At 35.0% G+C, this 27,679-nt stretch overlaps 1 protein-coding gene across 6 annotated transcripts in view; it reads right to left on the bottom strand.

Moving 5' to 3' along the window:
• Window positions 1-27,679, bottom strand: part of Vps13b (vacuolar protein sorting 13 homolog B) — a 659,022-nt gene that overhangs the window by 302,122 nt on the left and 329,221 nt on the right. For 3 of the 6 annotated variants that reach the window (XM_045143281.1, XM_045143282.1, XM_004663046.2), the window contains 4 exons: window positions 6,847-7,018; window positions 6,214-6,328; window positions 4,008-4,149; window positions 1,906-2,314 (listed from right to left, as the gene is read on the bottom strand). In XM_045143281.1, coding sequence (XP_044999216.1) covers window positions 1,906-2,314; window positions 4,008-4,149; window positions 6,214-6,328; window positions 6,847-7,018 — 838 coding nt within the window. Of the gene's footprint in view, window positions 1-1,905; window positions 2,315-4,007; window positions 4,150-4,693; window positions 4,761-6,213; window positions 6,329-6,846; window positions 7,019-27,679 lie in introns of those variants that run through there. The other 3 variants (XM_045143283.1, XM_004663047.2, XR_006635748.1) reach the window with 2 other exon arrangements.

The following is a 27,679-nucleotide window of genomic DNA, read 5'->3' as shown; positions in this document are numbered from 1 at the left end:
CCACCCCAGAAACTAAGGAGTAAAAAACAAACAAACAAAAAACCCACATAATAAACCAAAAGAGAAAGGAAAAAGAAGAAAATAGTACAGGGTATATTATATAAAAAAGGAAACATTTTAAGATCAGTTAACATGCAAAAGCCAATTACAGCAAGGGCTCTTGAGGCTATAAAGGAAAGCCAGACACATGTGCGACTTTGTTTATCTGACTTTACAGGGGTACTAGGGAATCAAACCTGAACTAGTAGGCTTTGCAAGCAAGTACCTTTAACCAATGAGCCATCTTTCCAAACCCCTATCAAGTAAAATTTATTAGCTATTCAGGTAACAAAAGACAATAAATAGAAAAAAGCATAAAGGTCAATGAAACAATACATATGCAGCTTTTACCTTTCTGGTTAGTAAGCTATATCATATCACTCATAACTGCTCAGGAAGGATTACATTTCACCATCATGTTTCTATAAACTATCTGAGTAGATGAAGTCAACATGCTAAATTTAGCTATGAATAACTTGGTAGGTCTATACAGCTCTACAAATACTTTAACAGTACAAATGAAAAGAGCCAGTATTTTAGTAAACCTTAGTTACTGACAGTATTAGGCAGAACATCATCCTTCATGATGATGATCTGTCCATGGCAGACAGAACAGAAATGTGAACTAGAATCCAAGGACAGTGTTAAGGAGGGAAGCCTTTGGCAATAATTTGGGCATGTGAGCAATAAAAGCGATTCCGTGGTTAAATGTGTCCTTTCTTGTCATTCTTTTGCCTTGTGAGGTCCTAGTAATGAAGTTCAATCCTAGAACCAGAAAGCTGTCCTTACCACACACTGAATCAGTGGCACTTTTGTCTATGACTTTCAAGTATCCGGAACTACAATAAATAAATTTCTGTTATTTATTAATTTCCCAGTCTAAGATTATAGCTACAGAAACAGACTCAGAAAGCAGAGTACAACACTATATCTCTATTTTTCTTGAAGCTGAGTATGGCCAAAATGTTATGTGGTCAAATTTTGCCAAAGATGTATATGTGATAGTAAAACATGAGACATATATACTCCACTTTAAAATAAATAGAGTACAATCTAGTCATGATAAATAACCTGCTATTGAGAATTTACCATAGGACTGACACTATTTAAAGTCTCTCATGGTATCATCATGGTACTGATATAACCTACTCTGAAGTCAGCTACTATGACTATTTTCCAACATAAGAATTTTAGGTTAACTCTCCGAAGATTTCAAAATCACATGTCTATAGAACCTCAAACTACATACCTTGAATCACTGTGCTATAATGTATATCAAAACACCTACTTCTCTCAATTTTTAATAGCATAGGGAAAACTAAAATGTTTTAAAATAACTCATGTGTAGATATGTGTGGAAGCAGTATGAGCATCAAATTAATTCAAACAGAACAATCTAAGATGGCACTGAATGAAGCCTGGAAAAAGCTACAGCGGCTACATCAGCTGACTGGTCATTTTTTATTTCCTGTCATCATCATTAGGTAGGTATTTTTGATAGAATTTGTAAAACAATCTCATAATGATGAACACTATTTTTACATAAAATTAAAACTCTATTAGATATATAGAAAACAACACGGTTCCAGTAAACAATGACAGAAAGTATAAGCATTACTGGTAAAAACCCTAAAGAAAAAAGCTCAGATTTCTTACTCCTCTAACTAAGGGAGTCAAATACTTAGTTATCTGACATAACATCTAACAGGTTTAGTTATAAAATGACTATAATATAGTCACTTTTTAAAATAAACTGCCAAGTATAACCCATGCTCATAATTAAATCAAAGCAAGAAAACACCTCTTAGAGAAAAATTATTTAAACCCACATTTCCCTGACCTCCACCCAAAATCAAAGGCCAATACCTTCAACAGTGGGATGTACTTCGTCTATTTTTGGAACAAAAATTCTGATTACACTTGTGTTGATATAAATCAAAGGTAAATTGCGTGACGTCAATGTATGGGTCCTCATTGGCTGACCAGGAGATTTTCTTTTCTCTTTTGGTGTCCTTGGTAATTTTGCTTGAAATATACTTGTAATGGCATTAAGTAAAGGAAAGCAAAGGACAATATCAAAGGCTTGTGCTGAAAGAAGAATTTCATGAAGAAAATAAGGAGAGCCATCCAATAAACCTTCCGATAACTTATGAAAACTTCTTCGTTCATTTCTTGATGTCAATTTGTGACGAACATTTTTTGTTACAGCTTTTGTATATGTCAGAGAAAGAAATCCATGCTGCTGATGAGCACCCTCTAGAAGTCTTGTAGTTGTCTATGCAGAGAAAGGAAAGCATAATACATATTTTATTTAAAAAGGGGGACAAGGCATTTGAAAGTAGAAAATAACTATTATCTTGCCCATTCTGTATTAGTCATCTTATACTTAATAAACATGTCAGTGGTCAATTCTATAGACAGAAGTAGTCATTGTGATCTAAATCATCCTTGAAAGATAAGGTTTATAATTTTTAAACTGCTGCATCTCTAACTATGTTAAATAAAGGAAATATGTATATACCCAGTAGAAACTGAGGAATATAAATGTTACTATTCATTGAGTTTAAAATTAGTATTTTATAACATCTTTAAGAAAAAGAACAAAAAACAATGATAAAGACATTTACTAGTAGTTACTTTTATCAGGAACTCCATTTCCACTCCAAGGCATTTCAGTTTTAAAACTTTAGAAAGCAATGATAACAAAGTTTTTAAAAGAATTCACAGGTTCCAAGGTTATTCTGAAAATTTTGAAAAGTTTATTAAGAATGTTTCTTATAGAGACTACTTAACATAAATAAATCTGAATATAGGTTTTACTGACATGAAAGCCAAATTAGAGTCCCATATATCTCAAATACTAAAGTGAAAGTGCTAGTGACAATTCAAAATCAAATTGGAACAATACTATTTGCTGCTATGCAAAAATGCTATTGAACATTCAATCTAAGGAGAAATCATTTGAACCATAAGACTAAACATACATGTCTTAAGTATTTTTAGAGAGCTACATAAAAGAAAAAGTAGACTGGCATGGTGGTGCAAGCCTTTAATCCCAGAGGAGGCAGAATCTCAGGTAGGAGAATCTCTGAGTTGGAGGCCACCCTGATACTACAGAGTAATTGAATTCCAGGTCAGCCTGGCTAGAGAAAGGCCCTACCTCGAAAAACTGAAAAACAACAAAAAGCAAGCAAACACAAACAGCTCAGCATGGTAGCACATGCTTTTAATCCTCAGAAGGCTGAGGTAGTAGGATTGCTTTGAGTTTGAGGCCAACCTGAGAATACATAGTAAATCCCAGGTCAGCCTGGGCTACAGTGACATCCTACCTCAAAAAAAAAAAAAAAAAAAAAAAGTAGTGTTCATATGCTGTGAAAATACTTTTCAGTGCTCTAAAACCCTGATGATCTGATATTAAAATTTAATAATCTCATGGACTTGATTCATTTTAAGAATGTTACCTAAAAGAATTAGTTTGATAACATACTTCTTGTGTTTTACTGTTAAAAAAATGTAGGTTTGAAACTTCATTGTCATTGGTATTCAGTCTAAGATCATATATATCTAATCAATAACCAAAGTACAGACTTGCTCAGATTCAATTAGTTTGAGAAAATGACTATGAAACAGGAAAAAAAAATCAATCTCAGCCAGAATCACAAAAGGAGTGACAAAAGCAGTACTAGTCAACTCTTGATCATTCAATATAAGTACACTTAACACAATGCTTTTCCTTAGAGTGATTGTAAAATTAGTTTGTATTTTCAAGCCCCAAATGATAATAAGTATGTGCAATGCTTCCACAACAGATTGTTAGAAAACCAATTTATGATAAAAGATAAATTCAATTCATTTACAAAGTTAATGGTACTGAGGAAAATCAAGAGCTGATTCTATGGATAATTCAATTTCTTCCTTGAATTCTTGTTAGGGGAGTTCTGTAGCATAATTTTAAAATGATTTCTTACAGAAGGAAAGAAGCCAGAACAATTACTGAAAGGGTCCTGCTTGCTGACGGGTCGAACCAACAAGGTGCGTCTGTTCAGCTTGTCAGTACAGGAAAGGAAGACACCTCCACACTGCCCCAAAGACCAACACTCTTCCCCAAGGCTTGTGGTGACGGACAGGAGCAAAGAAGGTGAAAAGACAAAAAGCAATAAGAGCCATAAGCCAAAAAAAAAAAAGTTGGATAGATTTTAATTCTGATCAAGTTTGCACAGGTTTAGGTTTGAGCCATTGCTAGATATGGCCTCTGTCTGTACTTTGTTCTGCAAAACCAATCTTAATGGAAGTAAATAAAAAACATAATATTGACTTTATTACACAATTACACATTTTAGTTTATAACAAAGGATAGTCCACCATGAAATAACTTATAAACAGAAAAACTTGATATAACAATTAATTAAAGATAATAATAACAACAATACAATCCTACCTTTGTCTTTCTGATAAGCTTACTTAGTAGCTATAAAGGAAGATGGTTATAAAACACAAGAAGTGATCTTAAATCTTGTAATATAATTTTGAAGAAGTCAAAAATAAGTTACTCTGACCTGCAATTCTCATAATCATTAGTGCTACTGCACAAAAGAACAAATATAAACAATATGAAATATATTTTCAAAAATCATAATTACTAAATGAGTCTCACCACAGGTTTTTCTTTGCATTGCAGAAATACTCCTTCAAAATGTCCTGACTGCCAACCTTCCCCTGGCCTGGAAAACATAAGTTCACCTTATCTGTTCTATTCAATTTCTCTGAGTTTAAAAATTGACCATATATAACCATATCAACAGTTCTAAAGTAGTAAACACTACATTGAACAAAAGCAGATGTAACAATGCAACTAATATAAATATTTGCATGATCTTCACATGAGTAGTTCTGAACAGAATCATTTCTTCTAATAGTAAAATATACACTGATTTTATTATTTATATCTTCTCTCTGAAACAAAAAGGTCCATAAAGGAAGAATCTATGTCAACCTTTGTTAAATATTATTCTTAGTAATTAGCACAGAGCTTGACACATAATATTCAATACATTTCTAACTAAATGAATGAATAATTTAAATAACTATTTAAAACTTACATAAATTTTACAGTAAACCTAGAGATAAGCTGCAACATTTAATATTAACATCATTAAGAAATTACTTCAGCTCAAATACATCACATATCACTTGAAAAGATTATTTTGTTATAAATCATTGGAATGAAATTAAAGAATAAACACCACAAGTCAAGTCATAATTCATTGTTGATATGAAAACATAATTATCCTATGATTTTTAAGATAATATTGGAACACATCTAATACATACCAGGCAAAATATTTTGTATTTTACAAGGACTCAAATTTCAACTATCACAGATCTGATAATTGTTGACATAAACAACATGACATATGGTAACTGATAAAAATATAAATAATTTCAATGTATAACTAGAAACCTGCTCACAAAAAAGACTTTAAATGTAGTAGATCAATTATGTACATCAACCCATTGAGCAACACACTGTGCAGGTACACAATAACAAATTACTAAATAAAGGAATGTTATAGATCCATGAGAAAATATATTTAAGGTTATTTCTACATAAAAAGTACTGGGAATATGTGATGCTATTTAAAATATTTTTAGGAGGCATCTGAGTTTTTTGGAGTGTGAGTTATTATTCAAATGAAGATTAAAATATTAGAGGTACATTATAAGGCAAAAAAGGAATTTATAATCTCATTTGAGAAACAATGGCAAAAATCAATGTACACTACTGTAAAAATATCTAGCTTCACTTTTTACTATTATTTATTATAATAAATCAGATTTGCATATAATTTTAATTTTGATGGGAGTTGATTACAGAAGGAAAAATATGGTTCTACATTTGTCTATAACACACACACACATACAAATATTATGAAATTGTTCATAAAATAAGCTTATCTTACTGAGTATGATATCATGTTAATTTATTAACAGATCTATGCCATGTTATAAACCAAGTTTATTAGCTCTCACAAATAAAATAAGAAAAAAAAGAATACCTCAAAAAACCCAAAAAAAGAAAAATAATTCAAATCTTTAAGAGTAAGAATATTATTCTACAAAAACTACTACTAAAAGAATATACATATGTTCCTATATTTATTGTTCATTATTTACCTGCTTTGGTAGTGATCAATGTTGAAACTCTCTATTTTACATTTCACTTTGGTATAAACATCCTGCACATCTATGGAAGCACTAAGATCTTCTAGTTCACTGACCATACAAACCTCTGCAAAACAAACAAATATTAACATAACCCAGCAGAATCAATACTAAAACTTTCTACTTTACATGTCATATAGGCAAATACATCCTGACTATCTAAAGAGGCACTGAAAATATACAAAAATCTATAGTCACAATCATAATTAATCAATGTCAAAATAAGCCATATAATGAAGACAAAGCATCTATTTCAAGATAGCAGAAATCACATTGATGTTTGAAGTGTAAGTCTCAAATCAGCCAAGGATCTTTGAATATTATCAGTGATAATGATAAAAAGTATCAACAAGTAAAGATTAGCTATCAGAAAGCCAAAAAGAATATAGGTATATATTTTTGAATAGTGATAAAATTCAATATGATAGCATTAGTAAGAGAAAAAAATCCAAAGTAGATCCAAATGTGTATATTTAATAGTATATAACAATAATAAAGAAAAATAAAGCTTAAGGTATTTTTTCTTTTCCTAAAACTCTATTTAATATTTGATCTTCTCCATATAGAATAAAAGGGTTCCTGTACCTGTGCCTTTATTTTCAAGATCTGGAGCAAAGAGCTTTATAGTAATTTTAGGGAGAACCCACTGCATCCAGAGACTAACACGTCCACTTGCTCCACCAATGTAATTAGTAGTTTGTTCCAAGGTAACAGAATCTGAAAACGGTGATTCATCGCCTGCATGTATAGAATCTCCCTGATGTACAGAAACAACAAAAATAAGTAAAAATAAAATTTATAATTTTAAATTATTTTTAAATTAGCAAATTATAATCCCACTAATGCTAGCAGAAAAAAAAAACAAGGATTGTATACACTCAATTAACTTACATAGTCACAAAATAAATGCATGGAATTCTGATTTCCTCTAAAAGTATGTTAGGCTCGGGCTGGAGAGATGGCTTAGCGGTTAAGCGCTTGCCTGTGAAGCCTAAGGACCCCGGTTCGAGGCTCAGTTCCCCAGGTCCCACGTTAGCCAGATGCACAAGGGGGCGCACGCGTCTGGAGTTCGTCTGCAGAGGCTGGAAGCCCTGGCGCACCCATTCTCTCTCTCTCCCTCTATCTGTCTTTCTCTCTCTGTCTGTCACTCTCAAATAAATAAATAAAAAATAAAAATTAAAAAAAAATTTTTTTAAAAAAGTATGTTAGGCTCATATCAATGAGTACTTCTTCCAGAGCGAGGCTCTGCAAACTACAGCCAAGGGCCAAATCCACCAGTCTTAGTAAATAGATTTATAAGATTTCAGCTAAATCCATTATTTACTGTCTACTGTTGCTCTGCACTGAGTGAAGTAGTTGCTACGTTGACACTATAGTTTCCAAGACTTAAGGTACTTATTATTTAGCTCGCTACACTAAGAAAAAATTTTGCACCTTGGAAATAGAATATTATGATAGATCTAGAATAAATAGAGCAAAGTGATTTGTAAAATCAAAAACATTCATAATTTCTACTTAATAGATTAGATTTCATTAAGTATTTCATAAGATTGAAACTATGAGCAATGATAAATCATGAACTTATTAAGGTTAATAAAGTATATACTAAGACTGGGGAGATAGCTCAGTTACTAAAGTGCTTGCCTTGAAAGTAAGAGGACTTGAGTTCAGTCCTCAGAACCCACATGAAAATAGGTGTGGTGGCATATGCTTAAAATCCTAGAGCTGTAGAGGCTGAGATAAGTAGACCTCTGGGGCTCACTGAACAGCCAGCAGTCACCCACTGATGTCTTCACTGCTTGAAATATGGAAAAAAAACTTAGGAGCCTAAAGCCAATTATTCTGAGAATAGACCAAATATAATACTTATTTGTATAGAATATGTATTTATATATATTTCTAAAATATTAGTTATATATACTTAAGCTTAGTATGATCTATACTAGGTTAAGTACTTTACCACTTGTGTGATTACAGACAAATAATTTCACTTTTCAGAGTGTATTATCTGGTTTTAAAATAATTTATATGATGATATTTACCTCTTAGAATCAAGATTAAATAAGAACATAAATGTGAATGATATATACACAGTAAATATGCTATAAATGGTACATATAATTATCATTATGAAGCTAAAACAATGCTACTAACATTGTATTCTCACCCTTCCTCATTGTGATATCTTTCTAACCTCACACATTTCCATTTGCATACATTCTCTACTAGTTCACTGTTATTTTGAATGTCTCAAAAAACATTAAATTTGACTTCCAGCCAAGATGGCGACCGCCTAGCTGTGCTGCTAATCCCGGGGAAAGAAAGGCAAGACATTAAGGATTTTCTGGGTCTTCTTATCAGTGGGAGGACACGGGGGGTGGGGGGTAGACCACCCCTAACACCAAATAGCCATCATGCCCTGCCACCGTGGACCCACGCCCCGCTGCCACCATGTTTGCCTCCACGCTCTGATCATCCCTGCGTGCGGAAGCTTAAACTGCTGTGCACACTTACCCACATTACTGTTCGGTGAGCCTAGTCCCACAGCAACTGCTACACAAGCCTAGACTGTGTCTCTTGCTTGGGCCAACTCAGTTGCCCTCCACTACCTGTCTGCCTCGCCTGCCATCCTACATTCTCCTGTGGCATGGGAGCACAGACTGTTTCTGGGTCCCAGTGTTCCCGGCAAGAGTTTGGGCTGGTTCAGGGCTTGGTATCTCAGTCCCCCTCCAAGCTCAAACACAGGTAGCTTTGGCTCATTACTGCCTGAGAATTCAGGCAACTTTGGTGCCCATTCCAGGCAGTAGATAAGCGGCTTTGGCAAGTGGAAGCCAAAGCCCAGGCTGCTTGGCAACTGCCCCAGGCTGCCTCAGATTCCTATTGCGCTAGAGCCCAGGCTGACCTGCCCATACACTGTCATGGGCAGACCACAGCACAGAAGAAATAATATGAAAAATCAAATGCAAGAAAACCCAGTTAGACCACTCAATCCTACAATGAATACAGCTAACCAAAACATAGAAGAGTTATTAGGATCAGAACATCAAATTGAAGCTATGAGCAATGCAACCCTGACCAACCTACTGGTAGAACTTGCAGGAATGCAACAAAGGACCATTAATCGTGTGGATGCTACCATCACTAAGCTAGAACAATTTGATAAGAGATTAGAAGAAGTTCAAAGAGAGTTAAAAGATCAATATCAAGCTACCATCAATCATGGGCTAGAAGAGGGCCTACACCTATTAAATTCTCTATAAAAAAAAAAAGTAAGGGTTATCTCATTTGCCCTGGTGCTAACTTACTCTCTGTTGGAGAATCTGCTTCTCTTTTTCAGATAGATGTAGATCCTAAGGAGAGAGCCATCCCATCATACCTCAAAAGGGCCCCGGCTGGAACTAAGGAAAATTGGTGAAACAAGCAAGGGTGCTGTTTTCCTGGTGAACCGGATACCAGCACAAGGGGGAAGGAGATCAACACAGAGAAAAATCAACTCCTATGAAATCAGACAGCAAGAGCCTCAGAGGCCCCCAACACCTCATCACTGAAGCAGACCAAAAGAGAACCCATCATGGCTCAGGGAAATTTTGTGGAAGAGGGAGCGGAAAGAATGTCAGAGCCACATGTTGGGTCAGGATATGCAAAAGACATTTATCGTACCAATAACTGTGGGCTAACTCCACAATGCACGACCCATATACCTTAACAAGAAGGGGCCAATGGGGAAGGGGTAGGTCACGGATGAGCCTAATAATGGTACCAAACTGCCTGTATTTGCTAAATAGAAAACTAATAAAAAAAAAAGATGAAAAAAAAATAAATCCAGTGCCATCAAGCAAAAAAACCAACAACATTAAATTCTAATGCTAAGTATCATGATCAGTCATGAAGAATCAAAACAAAACACCCCTCGAAACTTCTAAGAAGGTACATAACAGTGGACAGTGTGTGATTTTACTGGTTTTATTACTAATTTGATGCTGTAAAATATCTATTTCACAATATTTTTTAAATATTTTATTCATTTATTTGAGAGAGGGAGACCTAGAGAGGGAGACCTGGACAGGGAGAGGGGGAGGGAAGGAAGAGAAGGGGGGGAGAGAGAGAATGGGTACACTCAGGCCTCCTGTACTGCACACGAACTCCACACACATGTGCCACCTTGTGCATCTGATTTACATTGGTACTGATGAATTGAACCTAGGTCTATAGGCTTTACAAGCAAGTACCTTAGCCACTAAAATCATCACTCCACCTCCTATTTAACTATATTTATTGACAGTTTTTCAGAGAAGAAGCCACCGATCTCTAAGTTATTAGCCTGATACCTACAAGGAAGAAAAGATAACTAAAAGCCCATAGAAAATATATGGAAATGCTGCTCTCTTACCACAGACATACCATCCACCAAGGTTATCTGCAATAGTAAGGAAGCTTTAATTTGACTTCAATACTTCACAGCATCCTTTAATCAGAAGAAAATTTAATTTCCCCAAGTCCCCAGCAGAAAAAAAAGAACAAAACAAATGGAGAAGACTCCATGAACGACAACCATGTATTTACTATTGAAAAGGTTAGGTACCAAGCAGAGCAAATTTATTGAAATTTATTGTGACAAAAAAGTAGAGGTACACATAACTTGAAAACACTACAGTTACTCACTAAATAAAGCCAAAAGCTTGACATTTGTGTTTTTAATATAGATATTTATCCAAAAATAAGTAGTATTAAATCTACCATAATTGAAATTTCTAGAATAATAACTTCTAATAAAAAGCATAAATCAGTATGAGAAAATAATGCTTCTCCCCAAGACAAATAAAAAGAGTATAATATCGTCACTATGCCCTTTTTTATGAATACCTTCTTAGAAGAGAAGTGTTCCTAAATTAAATCTTCTTACCAGCAGTTAGAAGAACACCATATATAAGAATGGAAAATTATAGAGAAAATATCATTTTAGACCAACACAATCTTGATTTTAAACTAATGAGTATAAGTCTCAAGAATGTTTTTAAAATATGATTTTAAAATATCTTAATCTATTTTTCCATACAGTTTCAATTTTCAGTTTACATCTTCAACATTTGGTAGGTATTATTAAACATATTTGTGCATTAAATTTTCTTCCCTATTTCCAAATTTATAGTGGACATTGCCCGAGAAATGGAAATGGTAAACTATTTTTCCCATGCCTCTTTATTCAAAGCCTAAAATAAAAAAAGCTCAATTCTTTCCCACTTATGGCAAATTGGCCAAAATACTGAATTTATGTTTCTAAGGAGAATTTATCTTTGTTCATTTGGAAGAGCTAAAACTTCAGCCCTTCATCCTTGGCCTGCATTAATACTCAGGGAAGATCATGGTTTTGGCCACAGTGATACGCTTTCTCATCAAAATAACACTAGCATTTTGTTCAATCACAAAATTTCCCAAAAGGCTAAATACTTCCTCTATTGTTTACAGTTGAGTAACAGTAACCAATGGACTGCTGTGGTGTCCTTTATCTATGTTCTTTCTATTTAAATGCAAAAGTGGGAGAAAATAATTAACTGCTTTAAAGCCTAGTACTTAATGGCTCTTACTCATCTTTTCCACTCAACCATGCTCCAAACTGAAACAGAGGAAGCTGGAGCTACATTCACAGGAAAGTACAGCGCTCATTATGAACATGGCACTGGGAAAAAGATGAGTCATGGTTTAAAGTAAAAATCATTTAGGCATCTAGTTAATATAAACAATTGTTTGAATTTATTTCTCAGCACTGGGATAATTTTTTGTAAGATACAAAAGAATTTAAAATTAATACTGTGTGTGTATTAAATGTAGATGTGTTTTGTGGTATGTGTGTATGGGGGGGTGGTATATGCATGTATACTGCAGATACACTCTTCTTGGTATTTTCTTGAAATGGGGTTTCTTCCTAAACAATAAGTTATGGATTCCATGAGACCCGTGATTCTCAGCCCTCTGCTTTACACAGTACTAGTGATACAAGTGTGCATGGTCATGCCTAGATGTTCATGTAGGGTCTAAGGACTCCATGCTTGTACTCTTGCCCATTAAGCCATTTCCCCACTCTTAAAATTATTACTTCTGGCTCAACTAAGCAAATAAGAAAACAAAAAAAATCTTAAATATTAAGTTTTTTTTGTTTTTGTTTTTGTTTTTTTTTTTGCTTTTGATTTCTTTGTTTCTCAAGGTAGGGTCTCACTACATACAGCTCAGGCTGACCTGGAATTTACTATGTAGTCTCAGGGTGGCCTCAAACTTATGGTGATTCTCCTACCTCTGCCTCCTGAGTGCTGGGACTAAACATATGTGCTACCACACCTGGCTTTAAATGTTTTTAAAATGTTCATTTTTTTTCAAATGTGTATGTCAAGCAGACATTTATAAAAATCAAAAGTGTAATTTCAATGTGAATTCCAATTACATATTTGACATAAATGAACTAAACATCTATAAGACTGCCTTAGGACATATTGTAAAAAATCTATTTTTTTTAAAAAAATAAGTAGGTAATAAGTGAAAGACCAGACATATTTTCTGACATGAGTATTTTTAAGTAAGTAAAGTATTATATACAAAATATTTTGCTAAATACCAAATGAAGGTTAAATAGTAATCTTCATTTCTCTGATCTGTTTTGATGTGCTGTGTTTGTTTTTTCCATAGCTATTCAAAACTGTAACAGCATAATTGAAATGTTAAATTGTTGGATAAAACTATCCAGGTAAAACTATTAAGAAAAATTAAACTTGATTCAGGAAAACATTTAAGTAAATATGATAACTTCTTAAAACATTAGGTGTATAAAATGTTGAAAGTATATATACTTACTACCTTAAGATTTGTAAATTCAGGTAGATTACTACTTAGCTTAACACATAAAAATCTGACAGTGGTTTTGTTATAGCTATTGATGCCACTAAATTCTCAGCCCAATATTTACTTTCTAATTGATAGTTAATTTGTCATAAGCAATTGTGTACATTAATAAAGGAACCATTTCATAATGAATTTTTTTAAATGATGGCTACTAAGAAAGCAACTTTAATTCTTGAATTAATAAACAATGCTAGTAAAGTTTCCTGATACAACAAAGCTTCTGAACATTGTTAGGCCAATATGGCAATTTCTGTTCTAAGTAGACTCAGTATTCCAAGTAACTACTTGGCATTTTTGGACTTTTCTTCACCTATTTTGAGACGCTCTTTTTATTAGTCCAAGCTGTTCTGGAAATCCTATGCAGCCCAGGATGGCCTCTAACTCCTTATCCTCCTATCTCAGTCTTCAGAATACTGGGATTACAGGTATGTATCACCACATTCAGTACATTTCATTATTTTTCTCAAGATGTGCCATCTTTGCCTATATCACTGCTTTAGATATAGATGACCTTATTAACATACATATATATGCAAAAAAAAATAGGGGGTAGATGGGGGAATGAAAAAAATTCTACCTCGTTTGTCTAAAACCACAACTGATTTTGAGTGAAGCAATTACCTTAAAAAGTAAATATAATCAGTATTGACTATCTGTCTAAATAACCTTCACATATAGTATTGAAAACCCAGTAATCTAAAATATCTTTTTATATAATAAAAAAGAATAGACTGATTTTATCATTTAAGGGAAGTATGTGATTGAGCATGTATTTGGATGAGTTTGCTTTCACTTGTTACAAACAGAAATTATCAAACCTTGTAAAAACATTTTAAATTTTACTTATTTAAAAAAATTTATAAATTAAATAAACATATATCTCTATGTCAGATACTATAAGTGAGATTTAAATTAATTATTTTATGAACTGATAAAATAAAATGGCTTTAAAATCTACAGAATGAAAAACAATGCATTTAGAACTTATTCTATATTAAGCTTAAAATATATTAGGGGCTGGAAAGATTTCTCAGTGGTTAAGACATTTGCTTGCAAATCCAAAAAACCCAAATTTGATTACACATAAAACCAGGTGCACAAAGTGGTGCATGCAGCTGGAATTGATTTGTAGTAGCTGGCGGCCCTGTCATGCCAATTCTCACTATCTTTTCTCTCTCTCTTTCTGCTTGCAAATAAATAATAAAAAACATACTGGAATTATATTTGATGATAAAGATAATAGGTGGTAGATGGGGGTAGAAAGTTTGTATAGCACACCCAAAATAAAATTGAAATAATAAAATCAGCATTTGGCAAGTTAATTCAAGGCCAATGGATAACCTCTAGGCTAGTAATTTTTTTTTAATTTTTTAATTTATTTATTTGAGAGTGACAGACACAGAGAGAAAGACAGAGGGAGAGAGAGAGAATGGGCACGCCAGGGCTTCCAGCCTCTGCAAACGAACTCCAGATGCGTGTGCCCCCTTGTGCATCTGGCTAATGTGGGACATGGGGAACCAAGCCTCGAACCAGGGTCCTTAGGCTTCACAGGCAAGTGCTCAACCACTAAGCCATCTCTCCAGCCCAAGGCTAGTAATTTTATTAACTAGACAATAAAGTTACCTAAATAATTATATTAATTTAGGCTAGATAATCTATAGTCTAACATTATAGTTACTTCAGAAAACAAAAATAACAAAAAAGAACAATATGGAAACAGGAAAATAACAGTAAAGGCTAACTTGTTAATGTGTTTTGTTCTTTGAAGAGAATTTTATTATAGCCCAAACAAAACTATTTTATAATGAAGACAATTATCAAGAATAAATTTATATTAAACTTATATTACTGTTTAATTTTCATAAATGAATAGAAAATCTACTCACTAATGAAAGTCCTAGTCAGGACAATTGGATAACAAAAAGAAAAAAAAATCCATATTAGAAAAGAAGAAAAAATAGCTCTTTTTAGCAAACAACATAATCTTACATATAGAAAACTCCAAAAGCTCCATAAAACAAAATTTTCACAACTAATAAATAGACTAAACAAAGTTGCAGGATAACAAATAAACACATAATAACCTTTTTGTTTCTGTGTATTGCCAATGAACAATCATAAATAATTCTAAGCCATCTAGAAAAATAAAATTCTTAGAAATGGAGTGAAATATATATACTAAAAATTAAAGTAGTTAAAAGAAATAAAAGATGTCATAACTAATTATAAAGCCATTCTTTATTCAAATATCAAAAGACAGTCTTCCAGAGACCAGAAGAATGTCCTAGAGAGAATATTTGGACCTTAGCTCTTCATTCCTTCACGTTTCCATTCCTAGTCATGAAGTGAACACTTCTGCTACAATATGCCTTCATGTGAGGAGACCTGCCAACAGGCATGAAAATTACAGGCAAATCAATCAAGGACCAAAGCCTCCAATCTGAGTCCAAATAAATAAATAAGCAGCCTTTTCTCTTTAATAATAGATTCTCTCAGATATATTTTAAAAATTTTATTTATTTGTTTATTTGAGAGAGGTGGGGGAGAGAGAGGGGGAGAGAGAGAATGAGCACACCAGGGCCCTCCAGCTGCTGCAAATTAATTCCAGACTCATGAGCCATCTTGTGCACCTGGCTTACTTGGATCCTGAGATATCAAACTTGGATCCTTTGGCTTTGCACTCAACTGCCTGAACCACAAAACTATCCCACCAGCCCCTTTCTGGTATTTTTGTAGTAATGGAAAGCTGTATAACACATACGTATTTACGTACATTGAAAACAAAGACAATAATTTAAGTGGGATAAAGAATTATAATTGTACAGTATAAACAATTTATTATATATGTTAATTATCTTTAATACGCATGCTTAGTAGGTTTGTTTGATATGATTTGGGCCATTAGAGTGGAATTCAAATTTTTATAACTATGTATTATTTTGTAATAAATAGTATAAAGTCAGTTTCTCAGCCAGACATGGTAGTGCATATCTGTAATCCCAGCACTCATGAGGCAGAAGCAACAGAACTACTACAAATTCCAGGCCAGTCTGATCTATAGTGAGTTCCAGAACAGTGAGCTTACTGTTTTAAAAGAACAAATAGTGGGGCTGGGGAGATAGCTAAGCAGTTAAAGGTACTTGTTTGCAAAGCTGCTGAGTCAGAAAGAAACCACAATAAGCCTCTATGTGCAAACTCATCATTCATATGTATACCACTGTCAGAAAAAGTAACAACCATTTAATTAATGTATTAATTAACTTGTTTCTGTTGGTACTGGGGACTGAATGCAGTCCTTTGTGCATATTGGGCAAGTGCTCACCCTGGGATTAGTTATTAAACAACTAAACAAATCCAGATCACATTTTTGTTCTCACTATCTTAATATTTCCTTTTACTAATCCCTTAGTTTGACTAATGAAGATAACATTTTTCTAGTCAGGTATATTGCCAACCTACTACAATGAAAATGTTACTTAAGTTTCATTCATTAAAGTCTCATTCATGGCGGGTATAGTGGCACACATCTTTAATCCCAGCACCCAGGAGGCAGAGGTAGGATTGCCATAAATTCAAGGCCACCCTGAGATTACAGAGTGAATTCCAGGTCAGCCTGAGCTAGAATGAGACCCTACCTCAAAAAAAAACTCATTTATTAAAATATGTTTGAAATATGACTTCCTCTACAAACCACTTAAAGATATAACAGAATAAAACTGTGATGTTATAGAAGCAGAGCACTTTTATTTCTATTATACCTCATAGGTAAGGTACCATATCCTCTTGTGTAGGCTGTACACTGCACAATTCTAGTGTATACCATTCACAATATACTTATAGATATGTGAATTCCAAATAGTAATCACTAAGTTTCCTGTACTTGTATTTTTTTAAAAATGTTCTTTCCAAAAGAACACTTCCAAAATAAAAGCTAAGACTTAGCACATTACATTACTTAGCAAACAAATATTCCATGAAATTATTCTGCTTTCTACCCCTGAAAGGTGTTTAGATTTAATTGCACTCATCAATTTCACTTGTAATATCTTTTCATAGAAACTAATTGTTTCAAACTTCAATTTACTTTACACATATCATAAAGAATATTGCTTTATTTCATCTTAACAGGTAGACTGTGATAACAAATATTCAGTTAAATAAAACTACTATAGTTGATAAAGCTAGATATATCATTACAAAACGTAAAGCTTTGGAAATTAATAACATTTAGGATCTCCAAGAAAAGACTCTCTTTTTACTTTAAAACAAGATATGCTCCTATAACTTTATGAGGTCTCATGAGACTTTCCTGCCCTTCCATAATTAGAAAAAGAAAAATCAAAGAGTAAATCCCATAATTTACTTCATGAAGCTTCTTATTATGAGGAGCAGGAGAGAGATGGTGCTTGTGCAGGGATTAAGTACATCTATTCCAATGTGCTTAAAAGCTTCATAACAGGTGAAATCTGCCTTTTTGATATTTTTACTTTTATTGATTTGTAAGATAAGAAAAACTTTCATAACCCTCTTACTTTTTTTCTTATCCTATATTTTACCTGAGTTTGTTGTGCATTGTCTTTATAGAAACAAAAATATAATATATACTGTCATCTACTACAAAATAGTAGTTCTCAGCAGAAGAGTTCAATAAAATGGAATGGAACATTCTAAAAAGAAAAGAAAGTAGTCTGAACTTGACTCATCATTTGTGTTACACCTGACATTTAAAGGTCAGGAGTCAGGGACTCCAAAGGCTCTGTAGTGAATATGACAGTTCTGCAAAATGAAGACAGTACCTTAGATAAAACTCCTAAGTAAAAACTCTATAAATATTTGAGCTTGGGGCTAAGGAGATAGCTCAGAGCATAAACTGCTTAATGGGTAAGTATGGAGACCTGAGTTCAGATCCTCAGAACATGTTAATAGCTGGACAGGGTGGCAAATACAAGCAATTCCAATATTGGGGAGATAGAGACAGGAGTATCCCTTAGGCTTACTGGCCAGCTACTCTAGCCAAAATAGAGAGATTGACATTCAGTATGAGACCATGTCTCAAAACAAGATGAAGAATAATGGAGGAAGACAACCCATACTGATTTTTAGTTTCCACACACATGCACACATTTATACACACACACACACACACACACACACACACACACACACACACACAGAGAGAGAGAGAGAGAGAGAGAGAGAGAGAGAGAGAGAGAGAGATATTTGAGTTAGAAATATTTTAAATCTAAATACAGTTTTGAATAATTTATACACTAAAAGATCCAGAAACTTAAAACTATGTTCACTTCAAAACTATATCAAGGGCTGGAGATACAGTACAGCAGTTAAGGCACTTGCCTGCAAAATCCAAGGACCAGGTTTGAGTCCCCAGGACCCACGTAAGCCAGATGCCCAAGGTGGCATGTGTGTGGAGTTCGTTTAGAGGCTGAAGGCCCTGGTGTGACTATTTTCTCTCTCCTACCCACCCTCTTTCTTTTCTCTCAAAAAAATAAATCAATATTAAGAGCTGGAGATGGTGGGGTATACCCTTAAAGGAAAAAAAAAAAAAACTGTGAGAAAAGTCTGTGACTTAAGAGCTAGAGAAATGGCTCAGCAGTTATGTGTGCATCCTGTACAAGTATGAGGGCTTGAGAGTTGTCCCAGTTCAAGTTTCCATATTGCCACATGAGCAGCTAGGCATGGACACAAGCACCAGTACCCCAGTCTCCAAAAGGGAAGTAGGGACCAGGGAATTAACTGGGCTTGCAGAAAAACAGCTGAAATAAGAATGAGTAGATGAGAAATGGAGGAAAGCACCTGGTTTTCTGCTCTGCCCACCATAGGCAAGCACCCATGATAGGTGAGCTCATGGAGTGCCTTAAAGGCATACACCATGAACACCACAAAAATCACACACAAACATGCAAGCAAAAAAAAAAAAAACAAAAACAAAAAACCCACAAAAGTCAATGACTCAAACATGCCACAAAGCCTCAGTGGAATAAAGACAAGCTCTTTAATAAATGGTGCTGAGAAAACTTGATAGCCACATGCAGAAAGTGAACGTAGACCCATATCTTGCACCCTAGACAAAAATGAGCTCCAAATGGATTAAAGACCTAATATGAGACCTGCGTATGAACTTCACAACTGGTTTAGGGAAAAAGTAGTACAATCTATATAACATATAGGAAGGTGGGCCTTCTAGGTAAGGTGACAGTATAGTAGCCATGCCAAAGCAGCCTAGGGAGGAAAAGAAGGTGTACAAGGGATTATCAACCACAACAGAGAAGCAGGAGAGACTCAGAGATTCTAGCAAGCATGAAACCAGGCAGAATCTCATCTAGGCACCTTCCTACCTGGGCTGGCACAGAGCTATAGGAGCAGAAGCAAAGTGAATGTATTTTCCACTCATACCAGCCTCCTTGCAAAGTGAAGAAAACCCAAGGGGAGGACATCAGGGACCAGCTGTTGAAGGAGAACATAATAGGACCAGCTGAGCACTACATTACAACTCCAGACATCCTGCACAGCCTCCCTTCCCTCAGCTGTCAGTGCTGTGAACCACTGGAGAACCAACCCCTACCACACAGCTTCCAGCACAGTTGAACAGAACACAAGAACCAACAACCCAAGAAGCCTAACTGAGTCTACAGTGCAGGAGAAAGGGACTGATGTGGGCATGCAGCATGGGAGAGATTGAAAGTCATCACAAAGGGAACAGGGCCTACTTAGACAAAGCCAGGTACATAGGCCTGCACTGAAAGTGCTAATTTCACCTTGCATGTCAGGGCAGGTTATGTGTTAAGTTTTGATTGATGTGTTCCTGGTTGAATTTACCATTATAAAATAAGCTATATTTTGGTGTTGACTATTGTTGCCTTTGACATTTTCTGACTTACTGTGTCTCTGTATTTTCTTCTGTCCTTATTGGAGGCAGGGTCTCACTTAGCCCCAGGGGGAACTAGCAGTCTCAGCCTCCCAGTTGACAGGATTAAGGGGGTAGAGCAACAAAGACCCTTAGACTGAATACAGAAGTTCTGAAAGTTATCAACTGTCAACAAAGATTACTTTATCAAGCATAACTTTCTACCAAAATAGATGGAGAAATAAGGTCATTTCACAAGAAAAAAAAAAAGGCTAAAGGAATATATTACAACCAAACTAGCTCTACAGAAAATACTCGAAGGGATATTTCATACTGAAGAGAAAGAAATCCACATAGATAAGAAAAAAGAAAAAGATAAACCTTACTCAAATGATAGGTAATATAAAAGAGTAAAGGAAAAACAGGGAGAAAAATAAAACAAGAATGGCAAGAATAAATGCACATCTTTTAATAATAACTCTTGATAACAGCCTCAATGCCCCAACCAAAAGACATAGGTTTTCAGAGAGGGATTAAAAGCAGGTTCCTTCTATTTCTTGCCTCTAAGAAACTCATCTTTCCATAAAAGATGGAAATTGTCTTAGGGATAAAGGATGGAAAATGGTATTTCAAACAAATGGGTCTAATAATTGAAAGGGTAGACTTGAAATGAACAGTACTTAGGAAAAATAAGGAAGGTCACTTTATATTAATCAAAGGAACACTCTAACAGGAGGACATTATAATTCTAAACATATATGTACCTAACATGGAGGCTCCCAATTTCATCAAACAAACACTATTAAAATTCAGATCACAGAGAACACCAAACACAATTTTAGGGTGTGAATTCAATAACTCACTCTCATCAACTAACAGGTCATCCCAGCAAAAAACGAACAGAGAAGCATCTAGATTAAATGAGGTCATAGATCAAATGGACCCAACAGGGGCTGAAGAGATGGATTAGTGGTTAAACACTTGCCTGTGAAGCCTAAGGGCCCTGGTTCGAGGCTCAATTCCCCAGGACCCACATATTCCCCAGGACCCACGTACACCAGATACACAAGGTGGTGCATGCATCTGGAGTTCATTTGCAGTGGCTGGAGGCCCTGGTGTGCCCATTCTCTCTCTCTGCCTCTTTCTCTTTCTGTCTGTCACTCTCAGATAAATGAATAAAAATAGACCAAAAATATTTTTTTTAAAAAAAGGACCTAACAGATATCTCCAGATCATTCCATCCAAATGCTTCAGAATACACATTCTTTTCAGCAGCACATGGAGCATTCTTTAACATAGACAAAATATTAGAACACAACACAAATCTTAGCCAATATAGAAAAACTGAAATAATTCCTTGCACTCTATCTGATCACAGTGATATTAAACTACAAATCAACAGCAAGAAAAGCCATAGAGCATGCACAAAATTATGGAAACTAAACATTACACTACTAAGTGATGAATGGGTCAATAAAGAAATCAAGAAGGGAATCAAAAAATTCATAGAATCAAATGATAATGAGAACACAACTCACCAAAACCTTTGGGACACAATGAAGGCAGTCTTACAAGGGAAATTTATAGCTTTAAGTGCAAATATTATGAAATTACAAAAAAAGTAAACAACTTAATGCATCACCTTAAGGCTTTGAAAAAAATAACAAGGCAAACCAAAAATCAGTAGGAAGCAAGAAATAATAGATTGGGGCAGAAATTAATGAAATAGAAAAAAAATAGAAAGAATCAATGAAACAAAGAGTTGGTTCTTTGACAGGATAAAGAAGATTGATAAACCCTTAGCAAATCTGACCAAAAGAAAGAGAAAAGAGACACAAATTAATAAAATTATAGGTGACAAAGACATTAGAACAGACAAAAAATGAAATTCAAAAAATTCATGAGGACATACTTTAAGAACATGTATTCCACTAAGTTTGAAAATCTGAATGGAATGGATGATTTCCTTGACTTATATGACCTACCAAAGTTAAGTCAAATTGAGATAAATCATTGAAACAGACCTATAACAAGCATTCATTGAGATCAAAACACTTATTAAAAACAAACTCCCAACTAAAGAAAGTCCAATCCCAGATGAATCACTGTTGAATTTTACCATATCTTCAGGGAAAACCCAACAGCAATGCTTCTCAAACTTTTCCATAAAATATAAAAGGAAGGAATACTAGTCAAACTCCTATAAAGCCAGCATTACCCCCGATACCAAAACCAGACAAAGACAGAAAAAAAAGTTGCAGGTGAATCTCACTCATGAACACAGATGCAAAAATTCTCAAGAAAATATGGCCAAACTGAATACAAGAATATATCAAAGAGATCATTCACCCCAACCAAGTAGGTTTTATACCAGAGAAGCAGGGATGGTTCAACATATGGAAGTTGATAAATGTTCACAGAAAGACAAAAGTCATAGGATCATCTCAATAGATACAGAAAAGGCATTCAACAAAATCCAACATCCATTCATGGTAAAAGTCCTAAAGAAAATGGGAATAGAAGGGACATATTTCAATATAATAAAAGCTATTCATGACAAACCTACAGCCAACATAATACTAAATGGAGAAAAAGTTGAAGCTTTTCCACTAAGATCAGGAAAAGACAAGGATATACCCTGCCCCCATTTTTATTTAATAGAATATTGGAAGTCTTAGCTATAGTAATAAGGCAAGAGACGCATGAAAGGGATACAGACTGGAAAGGGAGAGATCAAAGTATCATTATTTGCAGATGATAGGATTCTATACATAATGGACCCTGAAGACTCTAACAGCAAACTGTTGGAGCTGATAAACACGTTTAGCAACGTAGCAGGATACAATATAAACACTCAGAAATCAGTAGCCTTCCTGTATATCAAAACAAACATGCTGAGGAAGAAATCAAGGAATCACTCCCATTCTCAATTGCCTCAAAAAAAATAAATAAAGTACTTGGAATAAACCCAACCAAGGAAGTGAAGGATCTCTACAATGAAAACTTTAAAACACTTAAGCAAGAAGTTGCAGAAGACACAAGGAAATGGAAAGACATCCCATGTTATTGGATTAGAAGAATCAATATTGTAAAAATGTCAATCGTACCAAAAACAACCTACACAATTACTGCAATCCCCATCAACATTTCAATAGCACTCTTCACAGAAAAAAAAAAAAAAAATCCTGAAAGTCATTTAGAATCAGAAAAAAAAAAAAAAAAAAAAACAACCCTTGAATATCTGAAACAATTCTGAGCAACCAAAATAAGACTGGCTGTATTGACGTACCTGATTTTAAGCTTTATTACAGAGCCATAGTAACAAAATCAGCATGCAATTGGCACAAAACAGACACATAGATCAATGGAACAGAATAGAGTACCCAGATGTAAGTCTGGAAATCTTCAGCCATTTGACTTTCGACAAAAATACCAAAAATATTCATTGGAGAAAAGATAGCCTCCTTAACCAATGGTGCTGAGAAAACTGGATAACTATATGTAGAAGGATGAAAATAGATCCTTATCTCTTTCCATGCACAAGAATCAAGTACAAATGAATCAATGACCTTAATATCTGACCTGATATTCTGAAATTGCTAGAGAGAAAAAGTAGGGGAAACACTTCAACATATGGGTAGAGGCAATGCCTTTCTGAAATAACCTCAAGGGCTCTGGAAATAAAACTACTAATGAAACTATAATCATGAAATAACAAAGCTTTTGTATAGCAAAGGACACTATGAATAGAGCAAAGAGGCAACCTACAGAATGGGAGAAAATCTTTGCCAGTTACGCGTTGACAGATTAATATCCAGAGTATACAAAGAACTCAAGAAACTAATAAGAAATCAAACAACCAAATTAATAAATGGACTATGGAACTAAATTCCCAAAGGAAGAAGTAGTTCTCAAAGAGTTCAAGGAAAACTCAAAGGCAGAAATACAGATGGCTTATAACCCTCTAAAATGTTCTAATTATCTTTCTGTCTCTTTTGCTCTCTATAAAATATATATATATATATATATGTATATATATATGTGTATGTATGTATGTATATATATTAGAAACATATTTAGAAGGGCTGCAGAGATGGCTCAGCAGCTAAGGTGCTTGCCTGCGAAGCCTAAAAACAACCCCATGTTCTACAATCCAGATCCCATGTTAGCCAGATGTACAAAGGTGAGGCAAGGACAAGGTTGCACATGCCCACTAGGTGGCAGAAGTGTCTGGAGTTCGACTGCAGTGGCCCAGGTCCTAGGGTACCAATTATCTATCTCTCTTATCTCTCTATCTCTCTGAAAAATAAAAAAATAACATAGGAAGAATGTTCTACATCCTTAGTCTTTAGGGAAATGCAAATTAAAACTACATTGAGATTCAATCTCACTGTCAGAATGGCTAGCATCAAGAAAACAAATGACAATGTGGAAAAAAAGGAACCCTTCTAAACTGCCAGTGGGAATGCTATCTGGTTATAGTCATTGTGGAAATCAGTGTGGAGGTTCCTTAGACAGCTAAAAGTAGATTTACCATATGACCCAGATATACCAGTCCTAGGCATAGGACTACTCTCACTACATTAGAGATACTTGCACATCCATATGTATTGCCACACTATTTATTAGCTAGCAAATGGAACAAGCATAGATGCCCCTCAACTGATGAATGGATAATGAAGATGTGGCACATTTATAGAATGGAGTTTTATTCCGTGCTAAAGAAAAATGAAATTATAAAATTTGTAGGGAAAAGGATGGACCTGGAAAGGATTATACTAAGTAAAGTAACCCAGGCCCAGAAGGCCAAACACTGCTTGCTGTCTCTCATATGTGGATCCTAGGTACAAATGTTTAGACTTTTATGTAAGTTGGGGAGAAAATGGGGAACAGAAGCATATAAGGGTACAAGGGACTATAAGGCAGAGAGGACAGGTGAAGACTTAAAGGGATGGTACTATATATAAGTAGATGAACAGATTACTGGGGATATAATGGCCTAAGTGAGGCCAGGGGAAGCGATTGACCAAAGGAAAGGTGGGAGGAGGATTAATCAAAGTTTAAGAATAATGAATAAGCCACATGGAAACTTACTTTTTTGGACAATGGTATACCAGACATCCTAAATTGTTACTAGAAAAATTTCAGTGCCATATGGGATATGGGATACCCTCCATTGAGTTGTTGGCCAGGGAGTTCCCTGATGCTCCCAAATTACAGGCCATTGCAGAGGTGCTTGGCTTCCCACCAAGAATAGATGGTAAGACCCTACTGCTGAAGACTCCACATGCTTGGGCTGTAAGTTCACTAAAAAATCTTGCAGGAGCTGAGCTGAAAACCTCCTCCCTATAGGTTAGCTGACAGGAAGCTGCAAAATGCTAAACTGCATGCAGCCCTATGAGAGAGAGAAGTCATCCGTGAAGATAAATATTAGTGGACGCTGTAAGCCTTGAATTTGGCCAGCCAGGCCAAATGAACCAATGGATGTAATCATGGGATGTCTGTTATGGGAGAAACCAGCCACCCAGTAATTGGATTCAAGGCCCACTCTACAAAAGGGAGAGAATACATGCCTGATACTGAAAACCTATGACAGGGGAGACCTTAAGCCTTAGAGCTCTAATGCCTGCTTAGGGTGTCTGGCTACAGGCATATACTATGCTCAGCTACAAGCACATATTATGCTCACTTGCCTGCTCAGTAAGCACCTCCCCTATCATTCATATATATTAATGGTACTTTAACTTTTGTGTTAGAGAAGTTTCTCTTTTCAGATAGTGGTGACCTCTGGGATGAATCAGAAAGCACCATGGCACTGAGAAGAAGTGACAGAGTGTTCAACACTGAAACATCTCTATCACACCCTTCAAGTGGTTCCATTGTGGAAGAGGTGGTGGAAAAATGTAAGAGCCAAAGAAAGGGTAGGACTGGCTACAATGCTACAATTCTAGACACCAATGGCCTGGATATCCAAAACCTCACAATGTCAGGTACTGCTTACACAGGGCTCAAATAATAGGAGGAAAGATGAATACATCAAAATAAAAGAGAGACTCATTAAGAGGGGGAGGGGATATGATAGAGAGTGGATTTCTGAAGGAGAGAGTGAAGGAGGGGAGGGAATTATTATGGTTTGTTGTCTATAGTTATGAGTTGTCAATAATAAAAACATTTTTAAAAAATAGAAAAAAATTTCGCCAGGCATGATGGCACCTTTAATCCCAGCACTCGGGAGGCAGAATTAGGAGGACTGCAGTGAGTTCGAGGCCACCCTGAGATTTACATAGCCTGAGCTAGAGTGAGACCCTACCTCAAAAAAAACCTAAATAAATAACTCACAATTACTAAATTTAAAAAGTTAAATTAAAATAAAAAAAAGATACAGGGCTGGAGAGACGGATTAGCGGTTAAGTGCTTGCCTGTGAAGCCTATGGACCTTGGTTCGAGGCTCAATTCCCCAGAACCCATGCAAGCCAGATGCACAAGGGGGCACAAGCATCAGGAGTTTGTTTGCAGTGGCTGGAGGCCCTGGCTTGCCCATTTTTTTTTCTCTCTCTCTATCTACCTCTTTCTTTCTCTGTCTGTTGCTCTCAAATAAATAAATTAAATAAATAAAAATGAGATACAGGAATGCATAGGAACCTTGTGAATAGAACACCAGGGGATAAGATGAACAATGGATAAATGGGACTATATGAATTTAAAATGTTTCTTTACAGCAAAGAAAACAGATAACTGACTGATGAGATATCTACAGAATGGGAGAAAATCTTTGTCAGCTATATATCTGACAGTGGACTGAGATCTAGTATATACAAAGAATTCAAAAAAAAAGATAACTAACATCAAAACAATTAGTGCAATCAAACAATTATCCAAGGCAGGTAGAATCACAATATCCAATCTTAAACCATATTACAGAGAAATACTGACAAAGACAAGGTGGTACTTACTGGTCCTGAAACTGATATACAGACCAGTGGAAAAGAACAGAGGACCCAGCAATGAAACCACACTAATTTGATTTTATAATCTTTGGTAAATGTGACAAAATAAAAGACAGTCTATTCAACACATGGTACTAGCAAAAGTGGATATACACCTGCAGAAAAATTAGTCTGTAGATACCTTATAGAAATATAAATTTATATAAGAAACACACACTCATAGTACCACCAGAACTCCAACATATGTCAATCAAAGGTGGATCTAAGACCTTAAGGTAAAACCTCAGATACTGAAACTGACTGAGGAAAAAGTAGGGAACATACTCTAAGACATCAGTAGAAGCAATATCATTCTGATCAGAACCCAGTAGTACAAGAAATAGCTCCATGAAGCAATAAATAGACCTAAATCAAATTAAAAAGGGTTTGCACAGCAAAAGAAACAATCACCAGCCTACAGAATGGAAGAAAATAATTGCCAAACTATTTGTTAGGTCTAATAAACAGAATTTACAAAAAAAAAAAACCTGCAAAAATTAAACAACACCTCCCCTCACAAAAATAAAACTACCAACTGTCAAATGGGCTAGTGAAATGAACAGATAGTTCTCAAAAGAAGAAATGGCTAATAAAATAATTAGTTACGAATTGTTCAACATCCCAAGCAATCAAGTCAGTGCAAATTAACTCTTCAGATACCATCTTATCCCAGTTA

The sequence above is a fragment of the Jaculus jaculus genome, chromosome 2 (genome assembly GCF_020740685.1).
Source record: "Jaculus jaculus isolate mJacJac1 chromosome 2, mJacJac1.mat.Y.cur, whole genome shotgun sequence".
Classification (NCBI taxonomy): Eukaryota; Metazoa; Chordata; class Mammalia; order Rodentia; family Dipodidae; genus Jaculus; species Jaculus jaculus.
The sequence above is the reverse complement of the archived record's forward strand: the minus strand, read 5'-3'. Positions and strand labels throughout refer to the sequence as shown.